The sequence below is a fragment of the Physeter macrocephalus genome, chromosome 21 (genome assembly GCF_002837175.3).
Source record: "Physeter macrocephalus isolate SW-GA chromosome 21, ASM283717v5, whole genome shotgun sequence".
Lineage (NCBI taxonomy): Eukaryota > Metazoa > Chordata > Mammalia > Artiodactyla > Physeteridae > Physeter > Physeter macrocephalus.
In genome coordinates this window covers 102,209,542-102,224,406 of record NC_041234.1, presented here as the reverse complement: position 1 = coordinate 102,224,406, position 14,865 = coordinate 102,209,542, and the positions used below count along the sequence as shown (strand labels likewise).

Here is a 14,865-nt window from a genome sequence, read left to right as displayed (position 1 = left end):
ACAGACTTACAGATACAGAGAACAAGCTAGTAGTTACCAGTGGGGAGAGGAACAAGATAGAGGAAGGGGATTAAGAAGTACAAACTATTGGGCTTCCCTGGTGGCGCAGTGGTTGAGAGTCCACCTGCCGATGCACGGGACACGGGTTCGCACCCCAGTCCGGGAAGATCCCACATGCCGCGGAGCGGCTGGGCCCGTGAGCCACGGCCGCTGAGCCTGCGCGTCCGGAGCCTGTACTCCGCAATGGGAGAGGCCACAGCAGTGAGAGGTCCGCGTACCGCAAAAAAAGAAGTACAAACTATTATGTATAAAGTAAATAATCTACAAGAAGATTTTGTACAGCACAAGGAATATAGCCAATATTTTATAATAATTTTAAATGGGGCATAATCTATAAAAATATTGAATCACTATGCTGTACACCTGAAACTAATATAATATTGTAAATCAACTATACTTCAATTTAAAAAGAAAAAGGGCATTGTCCCACAGCCCTTAACATGCTACCCAAAGTAGAGGGAAGCCCATCTCAAAAAGTGTTGTGGGTATAACTTCTGTTCAGTGGAGTCAGATTCATATGAACTCACATTTTTAAGAGAGCTGAACTAGCAAAATACCTTCCAATAGATCTAAGAGAGCCTAGACTGCTCAATTTGCAAATTCCGACTGGGCCCCCAGCTTTCTGTGGGCAGGGAGGGGGCAGGCTGAGAAAGCCACTAAGCTGTAAACACAGGCCATTTCTTATATAAAAGTATGACCCATGGGGCCAAGTCAAGAGCCCAGAGGATGAAAATAAGAGCTATGGATAACAGTGAACTAGAAAGCCACTCCCAGAGAATAGAATCAGGATCTAGTCAAGGATATCTCTGCTCCAAGCAAAGGAGGACCTGGCAACATGTACCCAGGTGGATTCCATAGTTGCTATGGGCCAGTGACTCCTTTGTACCTCTCTTTTCAAATGGGAGTGTTTATTTACTGTAGTTATCTTGTCCTTGTATCACCATTGTCGGTTAGAGGGTGGTGCAGATAAGTTGTGTGGCAGATTGTATTTTTCCAAAGATGGTCACATCAATATATAGACTATCCCACATGCTGTTCTCACAATGTGACACTGACAGCTCTCCATCAAGATGGTGGCATCCATGTTCTTTTCCCTTGAACTTGGGTGGACTTTTGTAACTGCCTCAACCAATAAAATGTGGTGAAAGTGATGCTGCATGACTTCTGAGGCTAGGTCATGAAAGGCAACAGAGCTTTCGCCTGGCACCCTCTCTCACGTGCTCTTGCTCTAGCTCTCTCTCTCCCCTTGCCCTTGGAATGCGGTACTATGTTGTGAGGAAGCCCAGTCAATACAAAGAGGTTAGTGTGTGTGTTCTGGCTGACAACCCCAGACAGGCTCCTAGCCAACAGCTACAAGCCACACATGTGAGTGAACAAAGTCTTAAGACGCTGCCAGCCTTCACCTTCAACTGGAAGGGCCTTCCAACTGAAGCCCCAGATATCATGGAACAGAGACAAACTATACTCTCTGATGCCCTGTCAGAAACAGAAGCCAAGGAGGTAATAAATGAGTTTGTATTGTTTTAAGCCACTAAATATAGGGGTAACTTGTCACATGGCGATAGATAACTAATGCAAATTGCTTTACAGTTCATAATCTCTGGAATAACAAGAAGCTACCTCTGGGTATGACTGTAGATGACAAAAGCCTGAACTTTGAGCTGATGCTATAATTGGATGAAACTTTTGGGGTCTTGGGAGAGGTAAGTATATTTTGCCTATAGGAGGAACAGGAATCACAGGGACCAGAGGGAGGACAGTGCTATATTGTCATATTAATCACCAACGATAAATGACACCTCTCTGTATCCATGCCCTTGGTTAATCCTCCGCTATATTGACTGCGCTTGTCTGTGTGACTTGCTTTGGTCAAGGTGATGCAAGCCAAATCTTGAAAGTAGTTGTACTTTGGGGCTTGCCCTTTCTTGCTGCTGGGAACCCTAAGACCACCATGTGAAGAAGCATGGCCTTAGCTCCTAGAGCGTGAAAAACTCATGGAGAGAGAGCCCAATTACCCCAGTCATTGCAATTGAGGCCCCAGAATTAGCCCGGCAAAGAAGGGGCATAGTCATGCAAGGCAGAGGGGACAGCGTGAGCAAAGGCACAGAGTCACGAACCGGCAGGTTGTGTGCAGTTCTATCTTACTGTTGGGTCAAGTTTGAGAGATGGTATTGCAGTAGTATCTTGGAGAGGTAGACAGGGACCAAGTCACAAAAACGTTTTATGCTTTGTTTTCATTCTTTCTTCCTTAGGATCATTAGGGGTTTTAAGCAGGGGAGAGACATGATCAGTTAGCAGTTTAGAAAGATCACTTTGGTGGCAGGATGAAAGATGGATTAGATAGTGAAAGGTGAGGGATATTAGGAGGTTGTGATAATGGTGTGGACAAGAAGTGATGAGTGGCTTAATTGGAGCAGTGGTAGAAGAAGTGGCAAGGAGAGGAAAAATACAGGAAATATTTAGGAGGTAAACACAGTAGGACTTAAGGATGGATTGAATGTCAAGGTCGTGGGGAAAGAGAGGCATCTAGGAGCATTCTCCGGTTTCTGGCTTCAGCAGAACTAGTACCAGTCACTGACAGAGGAAATACAGAAGGAATAATTAGGCCTTTTTTGGTTCTGTTTCAGTGAGGAGAGGTTGAGTGTTGAGTATGTCAATTTCAGTTGCTTGTCAGACATGCGTGTAGAAATGTTTGCCTGGCAGTAGTGTATATAACCAGGCTAGAGTTTTAAATGCAGGAGTTGTAATCATATATGTGGAATTAAAACAAGAACACATATAAGAGTACAGTGTATTGATTAAGAATATAGCTTTTGGAGTCAGCTAACTTGGATTCAAATCTCAGCCCCATCACAAATTATCCATTGTCATTGTGAACAGTCTTCATCTACAGAGATGGAGTAAATACAGAGGGGGTTGTTGTGAGGATTAAACGAGGCAAGGTTTAGCACAGAATCTAAAATTAATAAGTTCTCAATAAGTGATAGGTATTGTTACTAAATGACCAAGATATAACAAAGAAGTAGACCAAAAACATGGAGACAAGAAATGTCCAAAAGGCACATGAAAAGATGCTTGACATCACTAATCATCAGAGAAATGCAAATCTAAAGTACAATAAGATATCACCTCACACCCATTAGGAGAGCTAGAGGAAGGAAGGAAGGAAGGAAGGAAGGAAGGAAGGAAATAAGTGTTGGCAACGATGTGGAGAAATTGAAACCCTTGTGTACTGTTGATGGGATTGTAAAATGGCATAACCACCATGGAAAACAGTAGAGATCCTCAAGAAATTAAAAATACAATTACCATATGATCCAGCAATCCCACTTCTAGGTATATATCCAAAAAGTTTTGAAGTAGGGTCTCAAAGAGACAGTTGCACACCCATGTTCATAGCAGGACTATTCATAATAGCCAAGAGGTAGAAGCAACCTAAGTGTCCATTAATGGTTGAATGGATAAAGAAAATGTGATATATACATATAACAGAATATTATTCACCCTTTAAAAGGGAAGAAACCATACCACATGCTACCACACATATGAACCTTGAAGTCATTATACTAAGTGAAACGAGCCAATCACAAAAAGACAAATACTCCTTGATTCCACTTACATCACTTATATAAGGTATCTGAAGTATTCCAATTCATAGAAACAGAAAGCAGAATGGTGGCTACCAGTGGCTGGGGGAAAGGGAGGAAAGGAAAACTGTTTAGTGGGTATAGCGTTTCAGTTTTGCAAAATGAAAAAGTTCTGGAGATCTGTTGCATAACAATTTGAATATATGTAATACTACTGAACTGTACACTTAAAATGGTTAAGATGGTAAATTTTATGTTATGCATTTTTAGCACAATAAAAAGATGTATGAAAGAACATGGAGTCAAAGTAGAGATTCCCAACAAATCAAGTGGTGCAGCCTCGGCTCTCAATGTATTTACCCGGGCGACCACTGTCTTGGCTGCCCAGACTGGATGTGCGCGTGGAGCGGGAAAAGTGTGCGTGAAGAGAAGAAACGAAGACTGCTTGCTGCGCCCCAGCCCCCGGCCCCCTGGGGGCTGACGGATGGCCATGGATCTGTACCTCAGCAACTGCTATAACATTGCCCAAGCCGCCGCCGCTAAGGCGGCTGCCAGCAGCCTAACTGCCGACAGGGAGCAGTGCGACTCCGTGAGTGGCGGCCAGTCGGTCCTCCTCCGGGATCCGGGGCTGGTCTCGGAAGGGAAGGAGGGCGGGCAGACAAAAGAGGGGGAGATCTCAACAGAGGTGGGGACGGGTCTTTGACGCTTGCTTCCAGCTCCCAAGCCCCCGGCAGTTAGTGCCTAGAGCTGCCTCTGGCCTGGATTAGCTCTGAATGGTGCTCAGAGATAGGGCTGGTGACCAGGGTAAACCGGGAGGCCTTCCAGGTTGTCAGCAGCGCGGGTTCTTTCAACCCTGAGTGTGTGATTCTTTGGTTTATTTGGAGGTATTAGCCCATTGAAGTTTAAGTAGATTGGTCTAAACTAAAAGAATAGTTCTAGAAAAAAAGAAACTTTCTAATTATGTCTGACAGAGCTCTCAAAAAACCCCCATTCCAGAGGTGGGAGCCGCTCATCTACTGAATCTTCCTCTTGGGGTCAAGCTGCCTACAAATTTAAGTGAAAAGGTAAACTAACTTTTAATAGTGCTGAAGTGATTTTCTTGACTGTTTTCAGCTTGCTATTAAACTTGAAACACTGCTATGATTTTGCTTTGAGTCAACTTCAATTTCACACACCAAGTGAAGTTAAAATGAGTTAAATTAATGACAGAAGCCCCCATGATATGCCTCAGCCACCCAATTCAGCTTTATCTCCAAGCCAGAGCCTCAATTCTGAAAGGTCGGGGTCTTTTCTGCCTACCCACACGTACCATGCTAATTCCTACTTCTGTGCCTTTGTTCTTCTGGCTCCTGAAACTTGGCATGCACTCCTCCCCTTCCTGACCTTCAATTTGAGCCATCTTTCAAGAGCTACTATATGAAGCCTTTCCCCAGTGTCCCAACCCCCAACTGTCTCATTTTTCCTTAGAATTTACATTGCCCTTGGCCTGCACTATCTCACTCAGCACTGAAAGTACTATTACTGGTTCAGAGTGCTGCACTCACATTGTTACACATTTTAAGTCCTCTGCCTAACACTCCGCACACTGTCCTTAGCTTTAGGCCAAGCCTGAAGGAGGCTGAGAACTCTCTGGTTGAGTGTGTGCTTTGATCACAATAGCAAAAGGTTCTACAGGAATATTTATGACATCCTTACCCTTCCACTCTCTAGGGTGTCATCAAGGATGAGTACAGGGCTCCTTGGTATTTCTGATATTTGTCTAATATATATGATTTTTTAAAGTTTTATGGCTGGAAAACAATATAATTTCTATTTTCAAAACAAATATGTTCTACCCACTCCCATGAATCAGCATTCCTAAAACATACTCAAAGCTTATTTCACTACTAGTGATAACACTCCTTTTTACTTTGTAAATGTAGCCCTCTCTGTTGGTTTCTTCCTCAAATATCTTTTTTTTAAAAATATTTATTGCCTCTCTTGTTGTGGAGCACAGGCTCCAGACGCGCAGGCTCAGTAGTTGTGGCTCACGGGCCCAGTTGCTCCGTGGCATGTGGGATCTTCCCAGACCAGGGCTCGAACCCGTGTCCCCTGCACTGGCAGGCAGATTCTCAACCACTGCGCCACCAGGGAAGCCCCCTCAAATATCTTTTATTTGCCATATTTATATTCTGTTATTCACTTGTTAGCTACTTATTTCCTGATATTTTTCCATACTTAATTATACTGATTGGCTCTATATTATATTGATTCTCCCAAAACGTATGCATTTTTTTACATATAAATTTATTTATTTTATTTATTTATTTTTGGCTGAGTTGGGTCTTCGTTGCTGCGCGCCAGCTTTCTCTAGTTGCGGCAAGTAGGGGCTACTCTTCTTTGCGGTGCGCAGGCTTCTCATTGTGGTGGCTTCTCTTGTTGCGGAGCATGGGCTCTAGGCATGCAGGCTTCAGTAGCTGTGGCTCACAGGCTCAGTAGTTGTGGCTCGCGGGCTCTAGAGCATAGGCTCGGTAGTTGTGGCACATGGGCCTAGTTGCTCCGTGGCATGTGGGATCTTCCTGGACCAGGAATCAAACCCGTGTTCCCCGCATTGGCAGGCAGATTCTTAACCACTGCACCACCAAGGAAGCCCAAAACGTATGCATTTAATCATGGTCAGGTACTATATTCAACTCCTGTAAAGACTAACTTAGTGGGATCCTTCTTTGTCTTTTGGCAAGATCTCCTCAAGGAAATAAGACTTTATATTTACACATTTAGTTGTTTTTTTTTTTCAACTTACTTTACCCTCATGACCACCTTTTAAGGTGAAGCTATGAAAGGTAGATGGTGGCAGAGTTTAGACCAGAACCAGTCTCCTGATTTCTTAGGCCACGCTCCTTCACCTGACCTTGCTGCTTCCTGAACTGCAAACCACTTTAGCAGAGCACTACAGAAACAGGGAATTTAAAGGTCTTTCATATTATTTTGAATGTGAGTGTAAGGGAAATTATAGTATTCTACTGTCTTCTTTTCAATAAGATTAAAATATAACAATGTAATGTACCTGTCTAGCTATTCATTAATCCAAACCTGACAACTGATCCTATTACTTCAACATTTTTTAATTGAAGTATAGTTGATGTACAATATTATATGTTACAGGTGTATAACATAGTGATCCACAGTTTTTAAAGGTTATACTCCATTTATAGTTATTATAAAATATTGGCTACAGTCCTTCAACATTTGATAGTAAACTTATTCTCAAGTAATTTATCTATAAATTAATTTGCTTATTAGTATACTATACTTGAGTAGCACCTGTTCACAAACTCCTTAAATTGGTTTTGTTGTAAAGTAAATAGTAAATACTTTGCCAATTAACCTTGACACTTTGCTTTCAGGAAAAGATATCAGGTTAAGTGAAAAGAACAATTTGCATACTTTTAAAAGTCTGCCCTATGATGTCCCACTGGCAGGTAGTGATGACATAATAAATTCTTCTGTTCAGGGAAACCAATTAGTTTGATTGACAATAGAAAGCTTACCCTGTCCTTAATGAATGGATTTGTTCTTTCCTGATAGGTCAGTAGCCAAGGTTTGGTCAACACATGCCATCACCAACAAAAGTCAACATCTAAAAGAAGCAATAATCAACCGACTAACTGCAGCACTGTTTCAATTGCCATCACCAACAAATGTCAACATCTAAAAGAAGCAATAATCAACCGACTAACCGCAGCACTGTTTCAATTGCCATCACTGCTGATTGTTTCTCTTCTAGGAAAGATATGGGCTTCCTGTTTAGTTTCACTGTAAATTAAATCATTGCCCAGAAGGATGTCTTTCTTTACCTTTTTAAGAAGACATTCGTAGTCAGGGAATCCAGCTTCCTTATATAGGTCCCTTGGGAGAGACAAGAGGCTGGCATCAATCAAGTAGTCAGAAACTTACAAAAGAAGCTTTTAAATGGAAAAACAAAGCTAGAACCCATCATGCCCCTTCCTGTCTGCTCCTCTGCTCATATTCAGTACCCTACCTACCTTGCAGGAACTCTTAGGGCCATATCTCAGTGTCCAGGAATGGGATTGAGGCTGAGGCTGCCACCTCCAGCCTAAAGTCAGCTCTGATAGAGAGGAAGAGAAAGCCATTAGATTTACCCAAATCAGCCTCACTTCAGATTCCCTCTGAAGGAGGGAGTATTCCCTCACTTCAGATTCTTCTTGCATGTTTTATTTTCAACAAACAGCCTAATCACTTCAACAAACTGAGGTTTAAAAGTGTGATTTCATTCATTTTACACATGTAGTACTTTTGAATCTGTGTGTTTGCAGCTTTATCAACCTTCTTATGACCTTAACCTGACTGATCCTTATTGTCAACTTTTGGAAACCAGCTATAAAAGCCTGCACGATCCACATTTAAAAATATACTATAGGCGAAAGGATATCCTGAGGAGATTAAAGAAAGGCGGCTATGTCACCAGCAATAATAAGGTGGGTTGAATCCTGCTTCCTGTTAACCAGCAAAAACCTATGGACTTGATAGACGCTTGCTTCTGTACTTCACTGGGAGCCTGTGTCAACTTTTAATTGAGCAATAAAGAATATCTAACAGGGGGCTTCCCTGGTGGCACAGTGGTTGAGAGTCCGCCTGCCAATGCAGGGGACACGGATTCGTGCCCCGGTCCGGGAAGATCCCACATGCCGCGGAGCGGCTGGGCCCGTGAGCCATGGCCGCTGAGCCTGCACGTCCGGAGCCTGTGCCCCACAACGGGAGAGGCCACAACAGTGAGAGGCCCGCGTACCACAAAAAAAAAAAAAAAAGAAGTACAAACTATTATGTATAAAATAGCATAAATATAAAATAGCATAAATAGCAAGGTTGTATGTACCTTGAAGGAATTGAATAAGTACAGGCAGTATCTCACCAGTTTAAAATTATACTTTGAAAGAAACCATATAAGAGAACAAGTAAGTTAAACACTTAAATTTGTTTTATTTGAGGCCTGTAAGAAAGTTTTTATGTAGGTTGTAGAAAAAAGGTTTGGTCTTATACAGAATATTTTCTTATGATATTCTGACCTAGAAGTATTAAGGTAACAAATCAAAAAATATCTCTAAATATCTATGAGATAAAAATGAGACCTCTGCCTTTCACTTACAGAGAGATTTTCACTTATCTGGAGTGGAGCCACACTAGACTTAAATGCAGGTTAATTAACCATTTGTAAACTAAAGGAAGTTTACCAAGCCCTAAACATAAGAAGGCATATCAAAGGACAGGGTTATTTCTGGCCAATATAAAAACGTTTAATTCTTTTTTTCTCTCTCTCAGAAAATGATTGAAAAACAAGTAATAAATAAGTTGTATGAAACCAAGAGAGCCTGTGACAATTATGACAATACACAGTTCCAAGATTGGCTGTTACAGGAAAGTATACAAACAACTCCAGACCAAGAGCTATTAATAAAGCAGAGGTATGACCGAAGTTAATGCATTTTTCTGCGGACATATTGTGGACCCCAGAAAGTTGTAAAAGTACTAGAAATAATTGAAAGCAGAATGAAAAAATTATTAGACACTATTTAATCTCCTGTAGTCTTCAATGTAGAGAGAAAGGAAAGGAGATTAAGAGGTAACAGGGATTGGGAACCTTGGTACCATGGCTAGGGAGGAGAGTCTCTACCTGAGAAACTGGAGTCACTAGGGAGCCCAAGAGGTAACAGGGATTGGGAACCTTGGTACCATGGCTAGGGAGGAGAGTCTCTACCTGAGAAACTGGAGTCACTAGGGAGCCCAAGAGGTAAGACAAACTGATATTTGAAGAACAATTCCAAAGTACAGATCCCTGACCTTGGGAAACCCAAGTCCATAGTAACAGAGGAAAGAAGGTGTCATTAGCACATTTCAAACTTAAGTTTAAGGAAATTACTGAAAGATCAAAAAGAGAGAGTTGCCATAACTTCATCTGATGATAATATAAACAGGTGTTATTCCCCAACCAACTGTATATGTTCATTCAGCTATTACCCACACACATTCAATGTTACCATTCAGCGGCCAAGCCCATGCCCCAGGAGGCAAAGCGATGAATTATATATAGTTCCTCCTCTTTCTCCTTTACCAAGGATGGGGGCCAGTTCTCCATCACCTGGCTCTTATATTTCATGGATTCATGTCATGATGTGCCAGAATATATACTGACTCACCAGAGTGGCAGACTAGTAGTCTACAGACCTATCTATACATGAGAGGTTGTTCAAGGACTTGGGAATTACAAAGAGGCCAGTACCCACCTATTTTTTAAAGGAAATTCAAATCTCCTTGTTTTTTGAAGTCAGTCCTTACGTTAATTTCAGCTGTCTTTGGAAACTCATGTTCCCAGAACTCCTGAGTTATGACTAATCCCCGTGTAAAATGCTTTTAATCACTCTGTTCTATATTTTGCCATTGTCCCAGCCACAATAACAGACTCTGATAAAATGAGTACATCATGGTGAGTTGGTGGATCTGACTAGCTTAAAAGTCCCTGAAAATCTCTACGTTTCCTGTAGTTCAAGAAATAAAAAGCAACCCAGAAGGTGGTTTGGGAATGTCAGAATAGATAATACCATCATAAGGGAAACACCCAATTTATCTTCACTTATATTTACACTTTTACTTAGATATTTAGATATGATTAGTAGGGAATTAAACAAGCTTGAGCACATGGCAGAAAAGCAGAACATACTCCATATAAAGGAAGAAGAAAGATGACATTGGGACCACATTCGAAGAAAACTTAGTCTCCGCAGACAAATTGAAGAGGTGAGAAACACCAAATTTTAAATGTTGATGGGAAAATTGTGCATGATTGTTTTATTTATAAACATTTTTAACAGTCCCACCATATTACCTGAAGTTATTTCAGGTCTAAAAAATAAACCACTGTTTATAATTTTTAAAATAATAAACTGCTATTAATCTTGTATCACTGTTATAACAGAGACGCTTTTACTTAATACAGTGAGACTGATACCACACATTATATATCCATCACAGTACAGTCACACTTCATCTGCTCTTAAAGTTTTAGAATTTAACTCTAGTGAAAAATAACCATGCCTATAGTCTCACTCCTCAACATTCAGACAAGGCTACTTGTTTAGGTTCTCTGTCAAAATACATTTAAGGTCAACAGATTCCATATGATAACCCACCAAATCCATAAGAGAAAGTCCCCTTGCCAGCATCTTCTTAGATCCATCTTTGGAGCCAGGCTTATGTTTGAATTGTTTCCAGTAACAAAATAATTTCCTTCCTTTTGCCATTCTGTTGCATCCACCAATACATTCTGAATAAAAAAGCAGTAAGATAAGCCCATTCTAAAGCCAATGTAAGATTTTCATTATGGTTGTCCAAATTTCTATAAGGCCCTTGATTTGACCTAATTTGCTTACTGACAAAGACAAAACAAAATAAAAAAAAGATTATGAAAGAGAACCCCTGCTGACTACCGTGACATTGTGCTCCTTAGGAATGGAAAACAAAAGAAATGTTACTTCTGACAAAGATTGGAGAAGAAGTAAAAAGAGAAGCAAGAGTTGAGGAACAACATAGAAAAGTCAAAGAAGAAGCTCACCAGAAGGTAAAGTGAGCTTTGACCAATAACTTGGGCTATTTTGAGGACAGGCTTTTGCCAGTTTTGATATTTTAAAGTGTGAATTTTCAGAAGTGGCCTAAACTCACAAGGATAGCTATTGATGGAGACAGCAAGTCTGGTCTGAACCTGGACTTCAAGGGCTGGTCTGAAATGAGACCAGTCTCCAGAAAGTAGGCAATGAGTTAAATTAGATCTAGTTATTAACATATATTCTTCATGCTGGACAACAAAAGGAAACTTACCCTTATTACCTTCCTAGCTTTGTACTCTTTGTGACTTTAGAAATCTCAAGACAGGAATGAGGGCTCCCTTCAAATGTACCGTCATATTTGAAGTATCTGTTTTGCATTTCCAGTGGCAAGTTGATATTAAATTTTTAAACATATTAAATATACATTTTAAATATTTTAGAAACAAGCACTTCTAGAGAAAAAAATCACTTTTCATTTACAAAAAATGCAAAGGAATGACCTTCAGAGGGAAGGATCGGAGGAAAGTACATTTGAAAACAAAAGTCAAGATGAAACAGAAGGTGAGAGAGAGACAATAAAAGACAAAGTAGGTAAATAGAATATGCATAACTAATATTAAATATTGGTGGCTTTGTAAAACCCCTCTATGTGCTTATACAGTGAGGTCACAAAGTCCTTGCAAAGGGAAATCCTAGAAGCTTACACTACCTGTGCCAGGCACTGTGCAAGGCACTTCCCAGTTACAGGTCAAGATGTAGAGAATGTACAGACACCCACACACATGCACAAAATATTACTATATTACAGACATTATAACAAATTAAACATTTCTGTAAAGTGGCTCAGTAGACAAGACTGCCTTTACTAGAAGTTTAAAAAGGAGCCAGTAAGAGGAGACAGAATGACAACAACAAAAAGACAGAGAGAGAGAGTTATATAAAGAGAAAAGAAGCCAGTAAGATAAAACATTACCAAAAAAATAGACTGAAACAAAGAGGGAGACAATGAAAGAAAAATGTAGAAAAAACAGAAGAAAAATTTTAAGTGAGGTCTGCTAAGAACAGATTATACAAAACAGAGTAAGCTAATAAGAGAAAGATAAAAAGAAATTTTAAGTAGAAAAAAGAAGAGACATTTAAAATATCCTAACCAAGAAACAGAAATAGAAAGAAAGAACAAAAAGGTTAAAATGGAAGAGGCAGGGACTTCCCTGGTGGTCCAGTGGTAAAGAATCCACCTTCCAATGCAGGGGACAAAGGTTCGATCCTGGGTCAGGGAACTAAGATCCCACATGCCGTGGGGCAACTAAGACCCCGCGCCACAACTACTGAACTCACACCCCTCAGTGAGAGAGCCCACATGCCACAAACTACAGAGCCCATATGCTCTGGAGCCCGTGTACCACAACTACAGAGCCCATGCACTCTGGAGCCCACACACCACAACCAGAGAGAGAAAACCCACACACCACAACTAGAGAGAAGCTCACACACCACAACGAAGAGCCTGCACACCAAAATGAAGATCTTGCATGCTGCAACAAGGCCCGACACAGCGAAAAAAAAAAAAAAAAAAAAAAAAAGGAAGAGGCAGTAAGAAAAGATGATACAAAAAGAAAGAATGAAATGTAAAGAGCAAGAGAGAGGAAGAAAATGAATGAATAAGAGAGAAAAAGAAAGAATATTGAGCAGAAGAAGCCAGTAAGAAAATACACACACACACACACACATACAGGATGAGGGAGTGGAAGGAAGACAAAGGCAAAGAAAAAAATAAGAGACAGGAAAAGACAAGGAGTATGAGGAAGAAAGGCAAACAGACAAAGAAAAGAGAGAGAGTGAAAGAAAGGGAGCAAGAAAAAGACATACAGACAAAAATAGAGGAACGAAGAGGTAGGAGGGAGGGAGATAGAGAAGAAAGAAATTTTAAAAGGTAGGAAAAGGTAAAATAAAGAAAAATAATGTAAGAGTGAGAGAAAATTTTGAAAAAGTGTAACCAGTAAGAAAATCAAATACAATTTGGGGGAGGGGGCAGTGACAGAGAGAGAGGGAAAAAATGAGTAGTAGAAGAAGACAAATACAAGAGACAGAAAGAGAGAGACTTTTAAAAGGAGAAGCCAGGGCTTCCCTGGTGGCGCAGTGGTTGAGAGTCTGCCTGCCAATGCAGGGGACACGGGTTCGTGCCCCGGTCCGGGAAGATCCCACATGCCGCGGAGCGGCTGGGCCCGTGAGCCATGGCCGCTGAGCCTGCGTGTCCGAAGCCTGTGCTCCGCAACGGGAGAGGCCACAGCAGTGAGAGGCCCGCGTACCGCAAAAAAAAAAAAAAAAAAAGAGAGAAGCCAGTAAGCAAAACCAGTAAAATGAAAATAGACTGAATGGGAGAAAAGGATACAGTAGGAGATGGAGAATAGGAGGGAAAGAAAATATTTAAAAGGAGGCAATAAATAAGCCTGTAAAAGAAAATATGAAAAAAAACAAAAAAGGAAGAAAAAGAGAAAAGAGACAAAGAATGAAATGAAAAGAGGAGACATAGAGGCAGAGAGCAAAAAGGAGAGGAGGAAAAGAATGGTACAATAAGGAATGAGAAGGATTTAAAAAGTTACAAAGGAGAGTAATGTTAAATGGGAGGGGCAAGAAGGAGGGAGGGAGGATGGGTGGATGGAAGGAAGAAAATATGAACATACTTCAAAAAGGAAGAGCCAGTAGCCAGTAAGAAAAGCAGTACAAGAAAATATAGAAAGAAACCATGGAAGAAAGAAAGAAGGGACAGAGAAAAGAAACATAGAAAGTAGGTAAATAAGATGAGTTTACGAAACAGGAGCCAGTAAAAAGGCAGGACAAAAAAGATAGAAGAAAAGAAGAGAGAGAGGGAGAAGGAAAGAAAACAGTTTGAAAAGAGAAGCCTGTAAAAAGAGAATAAAATAAGAAGAAAGAAAGGGAGGAAGGCAGGCATGCAGGCAGGCAAAGAAAAGAGAGAGAGCGAAAGAAAAGTCGTGACAAGGAGCTACTGAGAAAGGGAATAAAGGGGGAAGGAAAGGAAGGAAAGAAAAAAATTTTTTTAAAGAATGAGTCACTAGGAAAAAGTAAAATAAAGAAGAGAGAATGTGATTGTGTAAGAGAGAGACTTGGAAAGGAGTCAGAAAAAAAACCTGTAAAATAAACATGACAGATAGATAATAGATAGGTAGAACCAACTTTTAAAAGAAGAACCCAGGAATAATCGAGAGTACAAAACAAGGTAGCAGATGAGAGAAAGAAAGAGAAGGAAAGAAAAAATGTTTAAGAAGAGGATCCCTTAAAAGTGAGTTAAAAAGGAGGGGGAGGGACAGGGAAAGAGGAAAAGGAGGAAGGAGGGAAGACAAAATGGAAAGAAACAGGACGAAAGGGAGCAAGTAAAAGACAAAGAAAAAAGCAGAAAAAGAAAGAAAGAAAAAAGGAAGGGAAGTTTTTAAAGGATGGGGCAGTAGGAAAAGTGAAATAAAAAAAGAGGGAATGTGATTGTGTAAGAGAGAGGCTTGGAAAGGAGGAGCCAGTAAGAAATTCAAGTACAATTTGGGGAAGGGGGGCTGTTTAAAAAGGAGACTTCAGAGGGGGGGAAAAGACTGTCAAAGAAACATGGT

The 14,865-nt window shown here is 40.7% G+C and overlaps 2 protein-coding genes across 3 annotated transcripts in view; both read left to right on the top strand.

Moving 5' to 3' along the window:
- The first annotated feature begins 1,506 nt into the window (after window positions 1-1,506).
- Window positions 1,507-10,483, top strand: LOC114484678 (fibrous sheath-interacting protein 2-like). Its single transcript, XM_028482433.1, has 6 exons — window positions 1,507-1,763; window positions 3,918-4,236; window positions 4,619-4,711; window positions 7,964-8,125; window positions 8,967-9,109; window positions 10,298-10,483. Exons 2-6 carry the CDS (start codon window positions 4,132-4,134, stop codon window positions 10,386-10,388), a joined length of 594 nt encoding a protein of 197 aa, XP_028338234.1. The 5' UTR covers window positions 1,507-1,763; window positions 3,918-4,131; the 3' UTR covers window positions 10,389-10,483.
- A 1,208-nt stretch (window positions 10,484-11,691) lies between these two features.
- The window catches only part of LOC114484677 (uncharacterized), a 25,563-nt gene continuing 22,389 nt past the window's right edge, over window positions 11,692-14,865 (top strand). For both annotated transcript variants that reach the window (XM_028482432.2, XM_028482431.2), the window contains exon 1: window positions 11,692-11,806. In XM_028482432.2, coding sequence (XP_028338233.1) covers window positions 11,731-11,806 — 76 coding nt within the window. In that variant the 5' untranslated portion in view covers window positions 11,692-11,730. The remainder of the gene's footprint in view (window positions 11,807-14,865) is intronic.

Coding starts and splice junctions, on each gene's coding strand:
- LOC114484678 (XM_028482433.1), top strand. CDS start 4,132: ATGGCCATGGATCTGTACCTCAGCAACTGCTATAACATTGCCCAAGCC. Junction 4,712..7,963: donor CTACAAATTTAAGTGAAAAG/GTAAACTAACTT, acceptor GTGTGTTTGCAG/CTTTATCAACCTTCTTATGA. Junction 8,126..8,966: donor ATGTCACCAGCAATAATAAG/GTGGGTTGAATC, acceptor TCTCTCTCTCAG/AAAATGATTGAAAAACAAGT.